We start from the raw sequence: 22505 nt of genomic DNA on the forward strand, positions 1-22505 counted from the left end.
AAAATGAGAGAGAACAGTGACTCACAAGACTACCAGTCCTATCATGAGGCACTCTATAGCTCAGAAGGAAACTGACCAGACAGACCAAAACCCAGGATAAATGTGACCCTCCTCCGTCCTTCCAATGGCAGGCTAATGGGCAAACACTCTCTCCCCTGAAAGCTCTTCGGTCTCTGCCTTTCCTCTGGGACTTTTCTAGCATTTTAAATAAAATCCATGCTTTCAATGTATGATTTGGAGGTATAGTGTGGGGAGGAGGAAGAGAATCCTTCATCAGACAACTGTGCCACACATCATCCCAGCTCTGCTGGTCTGTGATGCACGGTGAGGGCAGTGAGAGTGTGAGAAGAACTCTAAGGGCTGGAGAGGTGGCTCAGTGGTTAAGAGCACTGACTGCTCTTCCAGAGGTCCTGAGTTCAATTCCCAGAACCACATGGTGGCTCACAACCATCTGTCATGGGATCCAATGCCCTCTTCTGCTGTACTCGTATAAATAAAATAAATTAAAAAGAACTCTTGCTAAGGCCTTCTCTACTAGACTCACTAAACTCTCTCAGATGGTTAGTTATACTGTTGGCACAACACTGTGTTCAGTAACTGAGATTTCTGTCCTGAGGAAGAGAAAGCCAATTAACAGTCAGTGGAATAGAAAGTTAGAGCAAAAAAAAAAAAACAAAAACAAACAAAAAAAAAAAACAAAAACAGAAAAGGGAACTTTTTTGTTCTATAATAAAACAATAAAGCATTTTGGTTTGTTTCTTTTTTTTGAGATAGGGTTTCTCTGTGTAACCGTGGCTGTCTTGGAACTCACTCTGTAGACCAGGCTAGCCTTAAACTCACAAATCTGCTTCCTGAGTGCTAAGATTAAAAGCATGTGCCATTATTGCCCGGCTAAAAAAGTATTTTTTTAGAAGTATCTCCAACAGAAACCATTCCTCACAGTTCCTCCCACATATGTAGTGAAATAATAATGGGCACACTGGTCTTTGCCCTTGGTTCCTGGATTACAGCTCCTATGGTTTCTAACAATAATTTCCTGAGTGACAGGTGCTAAACAATCTTTTGTTCCGTTGACTGGTCTTGGTCCCAGCTCCTGGTGCTAAAACCCCTGTGGGCATAGAAACTGGGAGAATGTTCCCTTGTAACATTTCATGTTTCCAGATACAGAACTTCTAGACCTCTGCAGCTTCCTAGGAGAGAACACAAACATCTTCTGTTTCAGTGAGGCAGTCCCTGGCACAGTCACAAGATGGGGCTAGTTACCGTGGCAACTAGCCAGGAGCTTAGAGAATTCTAAATTTTAGCCCCATTCCTAGCCTCCAGGGAGGAACACTGAAGGGTAAGCTGACCAATAATAGTCAGTGGTGCAATCGATCATTCTAAGTAATAAAACCTCCATAAACTCTTGCAGGGATAGAGGCTTTGGAATTTCAGATAGCTGACACTTTGTAGTGACAGAGAGGTTGCACACATGTCTGCAGAGGCTCGGCCCTGTGCATCTAGCTGCTTGTCAGTAGTCTTTAGTACCTTTTTCAACACGCAAATAACCAGAACTTCCCTGAGTCTGTGAGCCACCTACCAAAAAAAGCAAAGGACAGGCCATAACTCACAGTTGGTCAGAAGCGTAACAGCCTACTGGTTGTGGCTGGCATTTAAAAGTGGTGGGAAGTTTCATGGGCTGAGTTCTTCAGGTCAGTAGAGTCAAAACTGATCTGACTCTCAACAATGAGTCTGGCAATACTGCGGGCTGTGGGGCAGTGGGCCTGGGACGCTCATCAGGACAAGCGAGCTAGGAGGAGCAGTGTGTCATCTAACACTACTGCAAGACTCAGCCCGGCAATCCCACCGCCAGGTGTAAGTCCAATAGAAACCTGCATCGTGTACTGGGAAACACAGAGAACCACACACTGTGGATTCACTAAAACACTGGAAGCCACCTAAATGGCTCAACTGCAGGAGAGTGATGGTGAGCTGTAGCAGGCACACTCAAGGGCTCCAGCTGCAGCTCCGCTCAGTGTGGGCACTCACGGAAACACTAAAAACAAGTCACAGAATACAACAGACAACATGTCTCCGACTATAAAAATCGAAAACACATCAAGACACTTCAGAGCAGCTACACAGAAATGAGGTGTGAGCGGGAAACAGGAAGTTTATCAGGGACAGGAGGTAGGCTGGGACTGAGGAGGGGCAGCCGGGTTCTTCAGAGGTCTTGGAAGTGTTAGTTTCCTAAGGTGCTGGTCACACACCTGTATTCATGTTGTCATTATAGTTTCCATTGTTCCAGATTTATGTCTGTGTGTGTGGATACAGCACATGCAGTCACATTTATAGTTATATTACTCCAGATTTTTAAAAATGAGAGTCAAATACTGACTCCTACATGGGACTATGAAAATAACATTTTTTCTCAGGATTGAGTAACATCGGTTTCTCAGCAGGAAAATTCACTTACTTGTTTCTTGGTTGCAGGGTACTTAATATCAAGAATCAACTCCTTTATATCTGTTTCAAATGAATCTAAAATGAGAAAATCAGACTGGAATGTTCAGTTTATTCTAGAAAGGTGTTTCTACGGAAGATAAACTGCCTGCCTTGTCATCCTAAAGGAGTCACAGCCCCCCACCCCACACTGTTATTTTCTTGAGCAGTTACTACCCCCACCCCACATTGTCATTTTCTTGAGCAGTTACTACCCCCACCCCACACTGTTATTTTCTTGAGCAGTTACTACCCCCACCCCACACTGTTATTTTCTTGAGCAGTTACTACCCCCACCCCACATTGTCATTTTCTTGAGCAGTTGCTACCCCCTAGCACATCCTCCTCTCCAGCACTGACAGAGAAAAGTGTCCCTCCTCTCATCCTGTAAAGGCAGGGATGGCCCAGGACAGTGGACTCCTTAAGGCACTCATAGTGAGCTATGGTGTTCCTTTATTTGATTAGTGGCACCTACCCAGCCTGGGGGACTTTGCTCTCAGCAGGGCTGCCAGTTTCTTCACTAAGTGCAGGTCCTTGGCTCTTTCACTCTTCTTATCACTAAGATAATAAACATGACTTATTATACAATGTGTATCTGTGTTCCTTCTAACCCTGATGCAATTCAACTTGTCTTCTGTCTGTTTATGTTTCCTATTTAACTTTAAAGGGATCATCTAGTGATCAAACAAACCACCAAATGCTAAATATAAAACAAACAAAGCCCGAGGTAAAGGACCAGGCACACCGCGCACAGCAGAGTCACAGCAGAGTCTCAGCACACACAGCTGCTCTTACCTCAGTGCTAAATGGAAAGGCACGTTCACCACCTTGACACTTGCAGACACAGGGTCGACAAGACAAATCTGGTAAGTCTGAGGCTGCCAACTCTGACTTGTCACATTGTTTAAGCCCATGATTTTGTAGCCAGGATACAGCAGCCTAAGGCAATCACACATCAGTGGGTAAGATTATTAGCAAGAGGAGAAATCCCAGAAGGTGCATTGATTGCAGCTATATCTTCATTAACTCAGGGGTACCCACCATCCAAATAACCACTGAGACCAGGGAGCTAAGTATCCTGGCGGAGCTAACTGAGATGGAGAAGGTCTATTTCAAAGGTTCTAGGAAACTGTATGAACACAATCAAACCCACGGTCCAAAGGCAAATAAGATGATGCATGCCTTGCTTAGCATCATCACAGGGAAGCTCTGTGATTTTCCCTTTGGGGGTTTGCACAACATAAGAAAAATGGCTTACAAATGGCTAGAGCAAGCTCACTTAAGTCAGCAGCAGACCGTGGCATTCTCAGTAATATTTCTTTGCTATGTAACACATAATCCTCAATTCTATGTCAGGCACTCATAGGGAAAATATGATGAACAGAACATTCTGCAGTTTTCCAAGGCCTTGTCATCTACTGCTGCTTTAAGGAGCACTCCCCTGTGTTCCTCTCGGAAACCAGCGGATACCGGCCCTGCAGCTTACCTGCAGTGTTTGCCCACGTTGAAAGCTCCCACTCTAGGTCCTTGCTGTGTGCTCCACACTTCCAGAATTCCCCTTCGTGGTGCATAGATCACAAGGAACTGAGCTACTCGACTGGGCCCTTGAGTATTTCCAAAGGGGGAGAAATCCCCCTTTTCCGGTACTCGTTCATGGAGATCCTCTACAATTTGAATCCACCCGATTTGCGCATCCCGATACCCTTGCCAACAGAGAAAGGGAGCTGGTCAGTTTATTCATCTGGGCTCAGCAATAGGTCCTCAGGCACTACCGACTATTTAGGTGGAAGGGAAGATAGACAAGTACATTATCTTTTTAGTATTAGAGACCTTAAACAGAAAAGATTAAAAAAGATAATAACCTGTCATCAAAACATCAGATTTTAATATTTTATACCATGTATATTTACTTCAGATCACTTTTCTTTAAATAGAAAATATGGCACACATCATCAATGCTTTCCAACTCTATCCCTGCCTTTGTTCCTGTTCCCTTCCTAAAAAAGAAAAAACAGATCTGGAGAAGGTACTAGATTGGCTAATTAAAATATAATCAAAAGAGAAAGTGGAGGTCCGGCTACTCAAGCTCCTGGGTGGTACAGGAGGGGAAGTGGGTGGCACAGAAAAAGTAAGAATGATCATGCTGTTTTGCTCGGAGTGGCCCTCTTATAACTAATACCCATGAAGGTTGCAGGTGACCGAAGCAGATGGAGAACACAGGCAGCAATGTCAGCAGCAACAGTCGTCTCAGAAAGGGAAAAGCATGTGACAGGGACAAGAACCCAACAAGGACAGAATTGACCAGAAGTGCAGGAGGAAGAGGAGGAAGAGAAGGAGGAGGCTGAACATGCCTGTGATGAATAGGAGGTAGAGTCCAGTAGGAGCATGTGCAAAGTCATGGGTTCAAAACCTAGAGGTGCTAACAGATCCAAGCTAACCAGGCAAAGGGTCAGTGCTTTAACTGATGATGTATCAACTACTGGTCAAATGTTACTGACTTGAGTTGATGTTAGAAGGAAAAGTCAGAGAGGACTGTTACCAACCAAAAGCTGAAAGATGATCAAGCCGCTCAACTACTGAGGTAAAAAGTAAGGAAACTTTTCCTCCATTTTTGTAGGGAAGTACCTTTCCACATTCGTATTGCGATTCCTCTGGCTACGTCCAACAAAATAACTCTGCCAAAATCATCTGTGACAGCTGCCAGGGTGTTACAGGGAGACAGGCATATGCTCTCTCCGTGCCGTCTAGAGTCCGGAAGTCCAAATCTGTCATTTAAAAAAAAAAGCTAAAATTGCACTGAAAGCTAGAAATGTAGGATAACAAAATGGATACATAAAATAAATAGACTGTGTTGGGGCTGGAGAGATGGCTCAGTGGTTAAGAGCACTGGCTGCTCTTCCAGAGGCCCTGAGTTGAAATCTCAGCAACCACATGTTGGCTTACAACCATCTGTAATGAGATCTGATGTTCTCTTCTGGTGTTTGAAGAGAGCTATAGTGTACTTATATATAAAAAATAAACAAATTTTTAAAAAGTCTTTGTACAGACTCTTAAAAAGATAGACTGTCTATTTCTAAATGAAAGTGGATTAATAGTCCATTATATTTTATGTTTACAACATGAAATACAGAAAAGAAACATCCCTCAGCACAGCACTACCCTGCCTTCTGGTTTTGAGTCTCTTTCCAGAGAACAGGACAGCCAACTGCACTGCAGGCCTCTGTGTTCCAGCACAGGCACCTTGTGCTTCAGTCCCAGTGTGTGCGCTGTGCACTGTGCCAGAGCTCTGAGAGGGTTCACTCTGAGGTCTAGGATGGTGAGGAATTATGAGAAATGCCAGGACATCCACAAGGCATGCTCCTGGAGTGTCTGTAGTGTGTTTCCAGATTAGATAATGAGGGCTCTGACCCTGAACAGATGAATCCTCTGACAGATCTACAATATGATGGCATCATTGGGGGGCTGTGAAAATCAGAAAGGGACACCTAATAGAAAGCTGTAGGTCACCAAGGTATGTCCTTGGAAGCCTGTGGCCTTTTCCTGGATTCCATCTTTCTGGACTCAGAGGAGAGGTTAACGGCTCTCTGCCATGTGTTCCCACCGCAGTGACAGTCTGCTCAAGACCAACTGACAACAAAGTGTCCCTTTCGGAACTGTGAACCAAAATGCATTTTTCCTGCTTTAAGTTGTTCTTGTCAAATGTTTTGACCTCAATAACACAAAAAACAACTAACCTGCTGCCTAAAGCAAGAACTTTCTTTTTCTAATGTGCTATTGGCCTGTAACCGACTTATGTGAACTATCATTGCAGCAGGAGTAAATAGGAACTAGAAAGAAAGGAGCTCGCACAGAAGGCGACCTTGAGCTCAAGGGATCAACCTCTCACGTGGATCTGAAACACAGAAGGCCATCTGACCGATTTCTGGACTGCTGAGTAATTCAGAATTCAGGTGTCACACATGAAGTAAGTTAGGCTAGGACACTGCTCAGTGGTGCACTGCCTGGCCGACATGAAGGGGGTCCAGAACTGCCGAGAAGAAAAGTGACTGTAACCTCTGTTTAGAAAGTAATGAGTCCAAATTTACAGACCTCAGAAAATTAATTTTACTAACAGTTCATGTTTGCTTTCACCAGGTGAAGAACATCTTTAAAAAGAGGAATTGGAATATTACTTCCTTTATGGTGATATTTTATATCAAGTAATAAGCAGTGATTAAAAAGAAAGCCAAGCAAAAAGCAAACCATCTCTTCCAAAAAATTTCGGACACACTGATAAATGCTAGAGTAAAACAGGAAGGACAGACATCCAAGCCGGCATTCTGAAGACACATCTTCCTCAGGGAACTCATGTTCTAGTTGAAAACAGAATCCCACACAAGGAGAAAGCCTCAGAAGCCCAGAGTCACGGAATGAAAAAATCAGCTGAGGGCTTCAGGTGTAACAGTAGCAGGCTGCTCAAAGCACCCAGTGAGAGAAGCGTGGCTGACTTGCCTCACAGCTAGTGGGGTGGCTGGCTCCATCTTGGGCTTCTGCTTCTGGACAGTTTCTTCTTCGTGCTTGCTTTTCCAACCAAGCCAGCCACTGAGGAGAGGGCACACAGATGAACACTAGCTTCAAGGGTCTCAGAGCGGAGAACCAAAGCCTAGGCACAATCCAGCCAGGTGCCATGCAGATCAAGCTAAAACGCATTACCTGGCAGCACTGAAGAGGGCGGAGGTCAGCTTGCTTGCAACAGCGAGTGCGACATGAGACAACAGAGGCTGAGTGCTTCCCTGCAAACAGGCAGAGAAAACATAGATGAAGCCTGTTTCTAGAGGACTTCCAAAGTCTACACCAGGGGCTCTTCCTGGAGGTGTCAAACTCAGTAGCAGCAACAATGTATAAGTGATGCTAGGATTCAGAATAAAACCCACCAGAGGCACAAGTTGCTCCTGTTGGCTTCAGCGATGCAAACTAACACACTGGGAAGCAAAAACCCTCTCTTTAAACTGTAGCTTATTTAAACCAACGCCAATAAAACAAGTGACATTGTCTAACTGTGCTGTGGATTTCCCAGCTGTACAAAACTGACTCTTCCCTAACATTTTAAAAGAGCAAAAATATATTTGTATAAAAGAAAAAGCTAGTTCAGCCCATCCACATAAGGCTACTTTTTAAGTGAGAAGTGCTTCTGAATGTAACACCTAACTTTTCTCTATTTTAGAAAACAATTTTCAAAGCTTGTATCAACTATAACAGGCAACTTGCTCTGTCTCACACAGTTCCTCACTTACTCTAATCCTCGCAGGGCTGACATAATGAACAACCAGCAGCTGCAGCAACATTTAAACAAAACTCAGCTGTCAAAGAACTCAGGACTTCAGAGACCACAACTGGTTCTACCATGGGTGTTTTATTTTTGACACACTGGCATGCACACGCACACGCACACACACACCCCAATGGGCACAGTTGAACAATGCCTCATGTAGCCCAGGCTAGCTTCAAACTTGCTAGGTAGCAGAGAATGACCTTGAACTTCTGATCTTTCTGCCTCCACACCACCAAATCTCTTCTATGTCTCTGGAAATCAAACTCAGCTTCAGACAAGCTAAGCGGGTGGTCTACCAAGTGAAGTACACCCCCAACGCTTTGCCTTGATTTTAAGGTTAATCTGATTTAAAAGAACCTGCTGACATGGCACAGTGAGTACAAGTCCACACAGCATTAGCCTGGTTACCTGAGTTTCATCAGCAGACGCACACTGAGAAGTCAGATGTGGTTGTGTGCATCAGTAATGCCAGCACTCCCACAGGGAGCTGTGAGCTGGGCCTGGAAGGCCAGCTACAAGGTAGAAGGAAAGAGCAAGCTCCCAAAGTTATCCTGACTTATACACACACAGAACACATGCCTGCACTCAGACATAGATACACACAGACAGACAGACAGACACACACACACACACCTATATACAATTCTTTATTTATAGAAAAATTCTTTAGAAGAAACATGAACCTTACAGATTTAAACTTAATCTTTCTAAGGCTATGTTACTGTATCTAATTTTTAGGCAAATCAAACAGTTCAGGGCTGCTGTACTCATGATGAAACCCATACCTCTAGAGCATAGAAGAAGCCAGTGAATGGACTGGAGCCCACAGTGATGTACTGAGACATGGCAGGTGGACTGTTTTTGATTGCTGCATTAAATCCACCTATATTGGAAGCAGTCTTCATTTGATCAAACGGCGACAGAGTCATAATGCCTTATAATTAAAAGAAAAATATAAAAACCAGTTTGAATACATTAAAATGACTTTATTTAAACTAGTATTTTACTTGTGTTTTAAGATACTACTTAGTTTTATGTCAAAAGTAGTTTCCCAAACTACAAATATCCACATTAGAAAGTGCTGACAAGTACTAAAAGCACCGACCTGACTGGCAAGCACAGCCTGTTTTGACCTCCATTACTTTCCTGACTCCCTGCAGTGGCGTTATTAATTTTTTACTGTTCCCTCCACTCATCAAGCAACACTTGGGCTTCCTGTCCCTCTCATGCAGCTCAGATCCACGCTCCATTGCAGCCCCTCCTAAAGCCCTTCCAATCTTACTCCACATGCTCCCCGGAGGAAACCTTAATCTGAGTGCCCACAAGAGGTTTCTGCTCTGGAAAGAAACGCTGCTCACACAAGGCCCGCCCACTGTCCCAGTGCCTCCTCCGACTCCCAGTCCTTTGTAATCCGTACATTAAACAAACTAGATGGCTTGGCACTGGTGTCCCAGTTGGAGGCGGCTCTCCTGGTCTGTACAGCAGTACTAACTTCTGACCTGCACACTGCTCTATGCTGTTGGCTGCGGACTCCAGAGGAGCGCAGTCTTTTGTAAAAGTTGTAGAGCTGTGCTCTGGCATGTAAGGCGAGACAGCGAACTGAGGGCCCTCTCTGCTCTCAGCCCACCAAGAACCATTACATATTCACCCTGCTCATTACGAATGATGGAAATCCTACTCGGGGCAAGAAAATGTTCCACTATTATTGTATTTCCTTAGCTAAGATTTTGCTGTTGGAGTTATTATCTTGTTAAAGGTTTTCTCTAAACACAAGTCCTTTCCATACTATGAAACACAACGATTCCCTCTGCATATAAATCTCCATAAAGTCCAGCTCATTGGACAACTTCCACAACTCCTTCCATATCTATGTATTTTGAGGACCTTCTTAACAGTGTGACATGTGAACGGGGCCTGCACTGAGCGAGGGAAAACTGAGTGGCTAGGGGGCAGTGTTCCAGATAGGGGAGCAGCAATCCGGGTGTTTGCAGAAGGCTCTGAGGAGCCAGATCAGCACAACAGGATGCAGTGAGAAGGGCTAGGAGGCAAGGCCCACAGGCACAGAGCAGGCAAAGGCCCAGAGTGCAACTGAAAAGAGGGGGAGCAGGTGAAGAGAGAGAAAAGGCAGCAAGTATCAGGAGAGGAAATCTGTAATTGAATATGGGAGGTCACATTTGTACACTCAGACACAGAGCTTAGGGAAGAAAAGAATGTGCAGCGCAAAGAACTGACCAGGACTGGCTGGGGGATGAAGAGTAGTAAACATGCTGTAAAATAAAGAAAATTTTATTTCTTGTGATTTGTTATTTTTGAAAATAGGACATGGGAACATTTATTGCAAGACAAACCCACTGCAGCCTGGCTCTTGTGCTCACCTGTCTACCTCAAGTGCTCAGAATAAGGCAACAAAGAGTGTCAGGCTGCCAGGTCCAGACAACCACTCTGTCTTGAATGCTGCCATTTCACAGTACCCGCCCAAGACATCTGTAGTCCCCCTGGAATATGCCAGAAGTCAACACGCAAAGCCTAACTTGTGATTTGTGTGATTTGCCCCCTTAAGAATCTTCCTTACTCTCCTTCCAGTGAACAATCTGCTCCTCCATGCAGCTGCTTCAACTCACCAGTGAAGGAGCCACCTGTGATTTCACCACTTAGGAGAAGAGTGGGGCCAAGTCCTTGAATCCGTTTTCTCATTTCTCAAATGCAGACCTGAGTAACTGCATGACTAACGTCAGATAACTGTTTCTGTTCTAAGTCTGCACTCTCGCATGCCCCAAAATATGCTGCTGTTGCTGCTTCCTTTCCTAAAGAAAGGCACTCTTTCTAAACAGTGCTCAAGGAGTGTTTTTCAGTCTTGTTTATTTGTTTGAGACAGGGTCTCTCTACATAGGCTTGGCTGTCTTAGAAACCACAAATTCAAAATAAAATTTGGCTCTGACCCTTCTGTATATGTCCAACCCAGCTCCCTTTCTCACATTCACTTTGTCAACCATACTGACCTCCCTTGTCCCCCAAGTCCTCTGAGGTCTTTGGGGTCCCCAGGCTGATAGTCATAGTTTGTCCTCTGCTGAGGATGCTCTGACTGCAAAGCTTCCCACAGCTGGCTCCTCACCCTTCCTGTCTCAGTCCAGGTGTGTTCTCTAGAAAGGCCTGTCTCTGGCATCTGTGTACATCCTTCCTTTACTCCAGATCAGGGCTTTTCAGCCCCCCTAACACTGGGACCCTTTAACACAGTTCCTCATGGTGTGGTGACCCCGACTGCAAAATTATTTTGTTGCTAACTTCATAACTGCCATTTTGCTACTGTAATGAATCATAATGTAAATATCTGATCTGCAAGATATCTGCTATGTGACCCCAGTGACAGGGATGCTCCACCCCACATGACAGTTGATGCTCTGGACTGATCGAAACTCTGCTGATTTCCTCCACAATGCCTATTGCTGTTTTGGCAGCACCACATCTACTCATCTAGTTCCTGTTTATCTCTCTCAGCAGAATACAAGCTTTCTCAGGGAAGCCTCTTACTGCTATGTTTCCAGCACCAGCACTAGTCTCTAGGGAATAATGGGTATTTATTTATTGAATGAGTTAAGACCATTACATAAAGATATACATCGAATAAGGTTTACTGTACCGTTATTGTTTTCATTTGTAGGCTGGGGAGTAAATGAATAGAATAATGTTTTCTATCCAATCATTTTCCCCAGCCAGCTTCAATGTTCCAAAGTCTAATTAACAGAGCAGGGAGGAGACCCCTGGGCTGAACTCAACACTTTGGAAATTGTATGTTAACACTTCTCTTGGCAAAAACATGAAGACACACTGAAGTGTTTACAGACAAGGCATTCATTCAAGTGTTCCACACAAGAATGGTACCCAGGGCTGTGCAGATGGAATCAGCAGGTCTGTGTGCCAGGCATCTCTGCCAGCCCTGCCAGCCCTTCAAGCCCTTCGATTAACTCCTGCCTTCCTTAGAACAGGCTTTCGACAGTCCCTGCTGACTTCTGGCTGAATTCAGACAGCAGGAGTTCCACCAGGAGACCAGATAAAGAAAGGCTCCTTCCCTGAAAGCTGCCTATATCTTGAGGAAAAGTCATCTTGCTCCCAGGCCTTGTTCCATCATGATCTGTGAGTGTGAAGATGGTTCCCTGCCTGAAACTCTTCAGGCTTAGCTGTGGTTAGCAGCCTGGCTGCTAAGAAGTTCCTCTGTACGGACATTGCTGGTGCTTACACAACAGCAAGTCCATACAGCATCTCTGTAAATAAACCTTTCAAGGATCCTACGTCAAGTCTTAGGACAGAGGCTGACAAATGTCTCCTTAGTAAACCTGGTGTGAAAGGAGTTGGTACTGCAGTACTATTTATAAAAACATGACAATATGCATATTACTTATGCACTTACAGACAGGACCTCTGGATAGAAGGAGATTTATTTTGTTTTCTATGTATTTTTACACTGTTCTACTTGTTTGTTTTGTTTTTTGAGACAGAGTTTCTCTGTGTAGCCTTGGCTGTCTGGGAATTCACTCACAGACCAGGCTGGCTTCCAACTTACGGAGATCTACCTGCCTCTGCCTCCCAAGTGCTGGGATAAAGGGTGTATACCTCTACTGCCCAGCCACTGTTCAGATTTTTAACATATATTACAACAATGGAAAGTATTTTAAGATAGTATTTCTTTTTCACTTTTACCACCTTAATTTAGAAGCCCATTACTTCTCACTAAGATTAGTACAGCCTCCTTATTAGTTTTTTCTTTCTTTAAAATTTAAAATAGAATATGGCCACATTGCCCATGATGGGCTTAAATTCACTATATTCCTACAACAGCCAGAACTGTAAGCATGTACCAATATATCCAGCTTCTCCTAATAGTGACCATTAGAGTATTAGGAGGCAGTGTGAGGGCACTACTGCTAAGAATTCAATGGCTCTGGACATGGCTGAGACAGCTCACCCCTCTGTGTAAGGACACACAGCCTTCAAGGCTAGACCCTGTCCTGTCTGCGTTCCCGGCCTCACTCTCCCCATCTCCCCCGGCACTCGATGCCTCTCCAGCAGAGTCTGCAATTCACCCCAGGCCTGGGTGTGTCAGTAGAGAGTGTGTGCTTTTCCTGTCAGGTTCAGTTAGGCCTGTCAGTGCTGGGCCTTTATCTTCCTTCTTGGGGCCTACGACAGTGGCTCTAGTCTTCCATGGATCTTTCAACTAGCCTTGCACTCTGGACAGAGCCAGGACTTTTCATCTCTGTGGTTTTTTCCTTTTCTTTCTTTATATAATTATATATGATAAATAATATATATTAGATAGATAGACAGACAGACAGATACTGTACTGTCCTGTACTATAATGCAGTAAGAAAAGTTGGAACTAACTTCCCAGTGTCTCACTATAGGCAATGGATTTTTTTTTCATGTAAGAATTAACGTCAATTTCTAATAAAGTAGATGCTTCAATAAAAAAGTATAGGAATAAAAATAAAAATAAAACTAGCAATGCTTACCAATACTAGCATGATCGATAATGGTGTCAATATCTTGCAGACCCCATTTCTTATAAGCTAACGGTGGTGGCTGTATGTTCTCATTGCCTGATGCTGCAGCTGTCAAAAAGATCAGACAATACAATTACAAAGGATAGAATGACATCTTATCAAAAGACATCTAATTTATAAGGTACTGTTCTAAAACGTCAACTATAACAAAGCACAGCGATAAAAAGGCATACGATGAGATTCACTCATGCCATGCCATGGTGGTGCACACAAAAGCACAGCTGTCAAAGACCCTTGGGGCTGGTCCTAAGTGAGCAGCAGGCTTTGCCTGTGGCAGACAAACTTGCATAAGCCTGCAAGCCTTCAGCTATCCGACCAAAGACAGAGTTCAATACCATCAAAGAAGCAACTTCTCCCAACAGCAAACTTCAACACTGCCTGAGAGTACTGGCTTCCAGCTCACTTTGCAAACCCATGTTTAGAGAGGTCTGAGGTACCTACTGACTCTCAGACTTTGTTATACTCTTATACAGAACTAAATGGCAATTGTGGTTAAGAAAAAAAAAGCCAACCATACAACTGACACAATTGTCTCAACTGCCTCTTCCTAGTTTATTATTAGAAATCTTACCGACAAAAATTGGTCATTCTCTTTTGGTAAATATATGAGTGGCTGTTTATTTATTTATTTGGAATAGCACAGGGTCACATACCACAGTCTATCCTCTTCCTTGGCCCCCCCAAAATGATTATCTCACCAATCTGAAAATAACGAGGTCATTATTGGCTAAATTTAAACAATTTAAAAGATAATGAAAATAAGTATAAAATTAAAGTGTGCTGATCTAAGGGAAAAGACTATGGATTACTGAAAGGAACCACAGAACTAAGACTTGAGACTTTCCCCACCACTACCTGCTAAGAAAGCACCTGTCCACTGAAGAAATAGTAAAGGCACATGAAGGCTTGCTTCCTCTCTAGAAGGAACTGTTTGTTTTGTACCTTATGTAAATTTAGACTTAAAATTTGTCCTTATTGGTCCTAAGCAGCAAACATATCCTACAGCAGCTGTTCTCAGGGTGCTGGCGAGATGGCTCCCACACAAGCATTCGGACCTGGCCAGCTAATCTTGCTGAGCTCCAGGCTCAGTGACGGACCCGCCTTGTAAGAATGAATGAATGAATGAAGTAGCAAGTGAAGAGTGCTGAGGGAACACCCTTGCTGCTGTCCCTAGTCTCTGCATGCATTCCACCATCACCACAATGAGGCTTCTTGATTATCCACGCAGTTTTCAGCTCTACTAATGAAGTGCTCATTCATGCAGTTTAGATTTCCAGCACCTCTTTATTGACAAGCACTCCTAATAAAGAGGCCAAGCTGAGCTGCTGGGCCTCTCTCTCTCTCCTCCTGAGAGGGGGTGTGCTAGCACACACTGGCACCTCTATTCTCAGTGAGTGGGAGCTGATGGAGCCAGGGGATCTTAGTACACAGACCCAATACAGGTTTGCTGGCTGCATCAAACCCTCGTCCAGTGGGCATTTCTCTCCAGCTAAGTTAATTGGAGAGTCTGCTGCTCTCCAGGTACCACACCCATTTATAATACCTCAACAATACAGAGGCTCTGGCCCCTGCATATAAACAATCCACCCTGCAGGAGACACCTCGATTGTGTGAGGAGGAGACCACACTGAATAAAACTATCATCACCAGAAGTAACACACTTCTTGCCAAAAACTTACCTTTTGCTACCTGGTTTCGACAAGCTCGAAGAGACTGAAAAAGACTAAATCCATCAATAGTCACAATAGCAGCTGGATACAAGATGCTCAGTTCTTCATTCTGGGTAGAAATAAAGAAAAAAAACTTTCCTTAAACAGACACAACAAACATCTTCCTTTTTAAAAACACTGAGAATCATATTTAGCTAAACATTATGACTAAACAATAAACTGCAAAACAGAACAATCTGGAAAAAAAAATCAGCAAAAGAAAGTAGGAACTAACTTCAGAATGACTTCTGGCCAAAGACTTGACTTCCTCTCCAATGTAGCTTTTAAATGTACTAGAAATGGTTTCAGGATAATAGTGAAAATAATAAAAATTGTTTCAGCTCATAAGAAATATCCACTATAAAGATGTAAGTCAAGTGTTAAAAACAGAAGCTGACTAAATGTGGTGGCACATGCCCAGGATTCTAGCACTCAGGAGACATGAACAGGTGAATCTCTGTGAGTTCAAGGCCAGCCTGGTTTTAGGACAGTCAGAACTACATAGAAAGACTTAGTGTCAAACAAAACAAAACAGAACAACAACAAAGAACCAAACAAAATAAAACACCTCAGCAGAGACTTGTCCCAATACTCATTCTTAAATAAATTCATATTCGTTTGCATAAGGCTATCATACATGGTAATACACACACACACACACACACACACACACACATTTCATCTGTCCATCCATCCTTCTATCCATCCATCCATCCATCCATCCATCCATCCATCCATCCATCCATCCATCCATGTATCTCTATCTATCTATCTATCTATCTATCTATCTATCTATCTATCTATATCTATCTATCTATAAATAAATTTGGCCTATATCACAGTGTTAAATGTGATGCCTGTAATCAATGCTACATTAATTAATTAGTTAATTAGTTAATTAATATTGTCTCAGTGCTGAGGATTCAGCTCAAGCCTTGTACACTAGGCAGGCATTTGTCAACTGCTTCATCTCAATCTTATTTTTTCCATTTTAGTAATCAGAGATAAGATTTAATTTTGTTTTGTGTCACAATCTCCTGCCTTCATATTTTTAAAAATCCAACTTCAAGCAGGGCAAGATGAGCTATGCCTATAATCACATCACTAGGAAGAGGACTGTGGGTTCCAGAACAGCATGAGCCAAAGAACACCGAACCCCAAAACAACAAACACACCCACAACTACCCACGTGAGTCTAGTCCCTCTTAGCTCCAGTGGCCTGTGGATGCACCACCTTCTTCTCTTGGAGCTTCTCTAACCCTCTGCATCAGTTCTGATGTCCGCTTCATTTTTAGTTCATGTAAACTTTGCCTGCTCTTTTTATCAACCAGCTTCTCTGTTTTCTAATGAGTTTCTCTGTTACCGTGTACAAAGTCCTACACCCAACTCTTCCCTCGATTTTCTCCTAACTACTAGAAATTTAACCTTCTCTTTTTTTCACTAATCAGTTAAATTGCATGCCCATTATCCAAGGCTCACAGAAAATCTCACCCCATGGGATTTCCTCCTCTTCAGCAGAGTCATAGCTTACCCTTTCCCTAAGCAGTAGCTTATTTTGACTGCATGACTGACTAATTATATTATTAATTCACTTTTAGATGCTGACAGACAAAATCTAGTTTCTTGTACTACATTTCTTTTTTTCTATAACTTCTGTAACCTATTATGCAATTAAGTCCACATATTCTTTGGGTATATATCTGTATAGATCTACAACCCACTTATGGTCATAGATTTGAATGCTTGGTCACCAGGATATGGCCCCATCAGGAGGTGTGGTCTTGGAGTAGATATGGCCTTATTGAAAAAATTGTGTCACTTGGGGTGTGGGTGTTGTTGTTTCAAATGCTCAAGCCAGGCCCAGTGTCTCTCGATCTTGCTGCTGATTTAGATGTTGAACACTTAGCTGCCTCTCCAGCACCATGTCCCCCTGCATGCCATCATGCTTCCCACTATGGCAATAATGGACTAGACCTCTAAAACTGTAAGCCAGCCCCAAGGTACATTTTTTCCTTTATAAGAGTTGCCATGGTGTTGGTGTCTCTACACAGCAATAGAACACTAAGATGATCATCTTAATACAATATTGCATTTATAAAACATGAAGACTGGTATTCAATTTAGCTACAAATTACCTCTTAAGAGTCTATATGGCCAGCTCAGCTAGCTGTGCCACAAGACAAATCTCTTAATGTTCCAACAAAAGAGCAAAGGAAATTGCTTCAAAACAGTGCCACTGTTGCTTTTTTCCTAATTGATTTTATATACATGTATATTTTATCTGCATGAATGTCTATATCACAAGTGCCTAGTGCATGTGGAGGGCAGAAGAGGGTGTTAGATCCTCTGGAACAGAAGTCACAGATGGTTTTGAGCCACCATCTGGGTCCTCTACACGAGCATCCAGTGCTTAACTGCTGAACACTCTCCCCAGCCCTGCCACTTTACACTGTCACAAGGTAAAGAACATACTTTTTATATTACCTGCTCAGTCACTCCAGGGTGCCTTGGGATTTCATAGGTCCTGCATTTAAGCTGAAGCACTTTGTCCTCATTCAAAAGTTGTGCAAGCAAAAGCACTCCACTCTAGAAACAAGCACAGAGGGCCTTGCTGGTTTTCTCTCAGTACCACTCCCCTAAGGCCTCCCAAGGACGCCGGGTCCTCTCTTCTCACAGAATACAGCTTCTCTGCTGTTTCTTCTACAGACAGTTCCTCACCTGTCCTGTTCCCACCCCATAAAGCAGTGCTTCTCAACCTGGGAGTCACAACCCCTTTGGGGGTTGAATGCCCTTTCACAGGAGCAGCCTAAGACCATCAAAAAGCAGATATTTACAGTGATTCATAACAATAGAAATTTGCAGATATGAAGTAGCAACTGCATTAGGAAAGTTGAGAATAGAGACTGAAGGAAGGGTTATCCAGGGACTGCCCCACTGGGGATCCATCATGTCTGCAGACACCAAACCCAACATGGTTGCCGTAGTCAAGAGGCTCTTGCTGACAGGAACCTAGTGTGGCAGTTCCTGAGAAGACCTGGCCAGCAAATGACCAATGCAGATGTGGATGCTTGGAGCCAACCATCAGACTGAGCTCAGGGAACCTGGTGGGGGAGCTGGTGGAAGGACTGGAGGAGCTGAGGGGGATTGCAACCCCATTGGAAGAACAACATACACTGGCCAGACCGCCCAGTTCTCCCAGAGTCTAGACCACCAACCAAGGAGGGAGTATAACTGGAGGGATCCATGACTCTAGATACATACATAGCAGAGGATGGCCTTACTTAGCAGCAACAGGAGGGGAGGCCCTTGATCCTGGGGAGGTTTGAGGCCCTAGTGTGTGTGGGGGGGTGCTGGAGTGGTGGGGCAGGAGAGTGTGGGTGGGTAGGGGAGCACTCTTACACAGGCAAAGGGGAGAGGGGAGAGTGGACGTGGTATGGAGGGTTGGTAGAGGAGGTAACCAGAAAGTGGGATATCATCTGAGATGTAACGAATAGAATTGATTATTAAAAAGGGGGGAGGGGGTTGAGAACCACTGCTAAAGAATCAGCAACATATTTCTAGGCATTCATATTAAGACTACCTTCTTAGATTCCCACTGGCATTCTGGGTAAAGAAGTCACAAGACAGTATGATGGGATGCAGAGCACTGCAGTTAGCTAGCTGTCTGCTACTGGACCAAACTCACCTCAGTGTAGAATCGCACATAACCAGATGTAAAGCCCACCACAATGCAGGTCCAATCAGGGCGCCCAGTGGAACTCCTGTCACAAATAAAATTAATGATTATAATGGCTCAGTCATCGGATCAGAAGAGACGGAAGCTTATCTCATCCTTACCTCTTTTGACTTGCCAGTGGGATACAAAGAGCACTGGTTACATACTCCCTACAGACAGAAACAAAAGCAAAATCATGAGCTTAGTCTCTGTGCTTTGCAGTAAAGTGGGGAGGGAGGAGGAGAGATAGAGAGGGAGGGAGCAGTCTTACTATGCAGCACTAGCTGGCCTGGTATTCACAACATAGACCAGACTAGCCCGGACCTCCGGGGAAATTCATTTACTTTTGCTTTCTGAGTGCTGCGTATTAAAGGTGCGCACCACCATGCCTGGATTATTTCTTTATTTATCTATAATTTATTGATAAAAGGCAGTAGATGCAAAATGACATCCTGTGTGAACTGGCTGGTTTTGTGTGCAGACTTGACACAAGCTGAAGTTATTACAGAGAAAGGAGCTTCTGTTGAGGAAATGCCTCCGTGAGATCCAGCTGTGAGGCATTTTCTCAACTAGTGATCAAGTGGGGAGGGCCCAGCCCATTGTGGGTGGTGCCATCCCTGGGCTGGTGGACCCGGATGGATTCTATAAGAAAGCAAGCTGAGCAAGCCAGGGGAAGCAAGCCAGTAAGTTACATCCCTCCATGGCCTCTGCAGTTAACTCCTGCCTCCAAGTTCCAGCCCTGTGTGAGTTCCTTCCCTGACTTCCTTTGGCATGAGCCACAATGTGGAAGTGTAAGCTGAATAATCCCTTTCCTCCCCAGCTTGTTCTTAGTCATGGGGTTGCACTGCAGCAATAGTAACCCTGACTAAGACACTGTGGACCATTTGTATTTGACATAAAACAGTAAATCCATACATATAACATGTAGCATAGCAAAAAGCATTGTTTTATTTGGTATTGACATGGAACAAAGCAAAACTTTATATAAATCACCGTACCAAAAAAAAAAAAAAAGAAAAAGAAAAAAAACTAGACAATCTCAAATGGTTGCCAGGCACCCACTTCCCAGAAGTCCTGTTTTCTGCAGTGAAGAGCCAACCTGTCCTTGTTTGAGGCTGGTTCAGAGCAGAAGAAACCAGCACACTGGATTTTTGTGGGTAAGCTTTTATTTATTTATTTAAATTTAAAGATATGTTTTAGTTACGCATGTGAGTGTTTTGTCTACAAGTATCGTGTGTACCATGTGTCGGCCTAGTGCCTGAGGTTTTAGAAGAAGGTCTCCTTTAGAACAGGAGTAACTGAACCTGGGTCCTTTGCAGAAGCAACAACTGATCTTACCAAGCAACCTCTCCAGTTCCCCATTAACCTATTTCTAAGGACATATGAGGGCTGTTCCCAAAAATGATTTTTTTTTTCACTGACATGTAAACCTGAAATATTGTTAGGGGCTCAGAGAAAAAGATTTGAAATCTAAACAACTCTTTCTGACTTTGTTTAAACCATCAAACCAACACAAGCTGCTCAAGCCGATCTGCATGCAGCCCCACAGACCATGCTAGGTATCATGATGTACAGCAAGTCTTTTCCTTGTTTCTCCGACACTCTCATTTGACCTTTGAGGGTTCTATATACCTGCTGCACATACACACATGCAGGCAAAACATTAATACACATAAATTAAATAAATCTTTAAAAATATTCTTATTAGTTTATAAAAAAATAATAAAAGCAATAAACAAAATCTGCTAACCAGATAGTTCTTTACAACAAGTAAAGTTTCCAGGCACACACACTCACACACACACTCACACACAGTTTATAAGCAATGAGATAGATTTACAAACAAATCCAGTTCCTACATTTAACACACGAAGAAACAAACAGGGGGCTCGCACCTACCCTTCCTCTGCACTTACAGAGCCGCTCCAGCCAACAGCAAACTGCATTTCTTCCTTCCCTTTATCACTATGCTTCCATTTTGCTGGAAGAATAAATAAAAGATAAAATAAAACCAGTGACTTACTTATGGATTTTGATCATTCCACTTTAAAAAATTGGGTATAAAATTGCAGGATATAAAATTCTGTGGGTAATGCATAATGTTTGTAATTTGTAAAAGTATGTTTTATAAGAGCGTCTGGTCTCCCAGTCTCTCCTTCCCCTAGTTTAGCCGCAGCTTACTACTACATTCAGAGTTCCTGCAGAGTCAAGTTACGACTGATCATGGACCATCTTACCAACTTTATTTTACTTATAAGACTACTTTTATTTTCAAATGACAGGGGAAGGTTTTATATTAGATTTATGCCACGGGAACTAATTTTCTCTGTAACACTACCGACAAACATTTTATATATAATCTTGTTTTCTTCTAGGAGGCTTTTCATAATCTATGTATCTCCAAATCTTAATATTTAATCTTCAACAAAAATATATGAGCTGAAAACTTTACAGTACTATGAATTTTCAAGCTACAACCAAGTCCCTTTTCTACTGTCGTAAGGGCCAGTTCCAGTTCTTTTCAGTACTGAGTATCCCTTGTAAGAAGAATTAGGTGATGATCAGTCAGCACTGCTTCACAAGTGTCACAGCACAGCTAAAAAGGGGCAACACAGAAGAAACACCAAGTACTCTGTGTCCAAGGAGCTGGCTCAGGCCATAAACCACCTGCCTTGCAAGTTTCATCCTTAGCATTCACAAAAAAAAAAAAAAAAAAAAAAAAAAAAAAAGGCCAGGGTCTTGAGTGCCAGGGAGGCAGAGACAGAGGATACCAGGGTCCCCTGGGAAGCCAGGTTCAGCTCCAGGCTCAGCAGGAGACCTTGTCTCAGAAGCCAGAGTGAAGAGCAACAGAAGAAGACGTCTAATGCTAACCTTCGGCCTCCACACACATGCACAGGTGCCTGCACACACATATGATATGCACACACAACATGCACATACCTAAATAGGGAACTATTCCATTTATATATCAAATGTGGTACATAAATTATAGAACCACCATGTACTACAGAACAGGAATACCACTGTTTCCGAGTCGACTTTCTGTTTTAATCTCTGCATTCTACAGAGGCAGCAGGGAATAGAGAGTACTTACGCACTAGAAACGCAGCCTTCTGCTCCCGAGCTATAACCATAAGGTCGCTGGTTGGAGATAAGGATAAAACACATTCTTGAAGCCAGGAATTTTTTTGTGTTTTAGAAGTATTTCCTTCTTCTTCCTATGCATAAAAGTGCAATTACTATAATTGCAAAAACTTTTAAAGAACACTGAGACCGTGCTTGCCTGACTTGAGTTAAAGGGAGAGGAAAAAAATACTCCCAATACTTCCACACCAAAACATGTCAGTGACAGCCACCAAATACAATACTACTATAAACACATCTGTTCTGAAAACTAACACGAAACTTTTACACACAAATAACACAGGATTAGTGGAATGCCACAAGAAAAGCACTCCCCAGTATTAACTCAGTATTAGGAACTTCATTAGGTCAAAAGGTCATTAGAAAAATCTCTCAGGTCAGTAAGCTAGCTGGGCAGCAAAGGTGCCTGCCAGCAGACTTAAGGCCTGAGTTCACTCTCCAGAACTGGCATGTTAGCAGGAGAAAACAGACTCATCCCTGTTGTCCTTTGACCTTTGCACATGGACTATGGCATGAAAATCACAACACACACATGCACACGAGCATACACACACACACACACACACACACACACACACACACACACACAT

The 22505-nt window shown here is 43.3% G+C and overlaps 1 protein-coding gene across 2 annotated transcripts in view; it reads right to left on the minus strand.

Moving 5' to 3' along the window:
- The window catches only part of RAB3GAP2 (RAB3 GTPase activating non-catalytic protein subunit 2), a 75871-nt gene that overhangs the window by 27809 nt on the left and 25557 nt on the right, over nt 1-22505 (minus strand). For both annotated transcript variants that reach the window (XM_080939235.1, XM_080939234.1), the window contains exons 3-17: nt 21866-21989; nt 20671-20752; nt 18894-18941; nt 18742-18817; nt 17541-17642; nt 15027-15126; nt 13297-13395; nt 8578-8726; nt 7174-7253; nt 6973-7062; nt 5107-5246; nt 3968-4184; nt 3277-3420; nt 2957-3039; nt 2456-2520 (exon numbers count right to left, since the gene is read on the minus strand). In XM_080939235.1, the coding sequence (XP_080795361.1) occupies nt 2456-2520; nt 2957-3039; nt 3277-3420; nt 3968-4184; nt 5107-5246; nt 6973-7062; nt 7174-7253; nt 8578-8726; nt 13297-13395; nt 15027-15126; nt 17541-17642; nt 18742-18817; nt 18894-18941; nt 20671-20752; nt 21866-21989 (1599 nt within the window). The remainder of the gene's footprint in view (nt 1-2455; nt 2521-2956; nt 3040-3276; nt 3421-3967; nt 4185-5106; nt 5247-6972; nt 7063-7173; nt 7254-8577; nt 8727-13296; nt 13396-15026; nt 15127-17540; nt 17643-18741; nt 18818-18893; nt 18942-20670; nt 20753-21865; nt 21990-22505) is intronic.

Source organism: Micromys minutus (assembly GCF_963924665.1).
Source record: "Micromys minutus genome assembly, chromosome: 1".
NCBI classification, from domain to species: domain Eukaryota; kingdom Metazoa; phylum Chordata; class Mammalia; order Rodentia; family Muridae; genus Micromys; species Micromys minutus.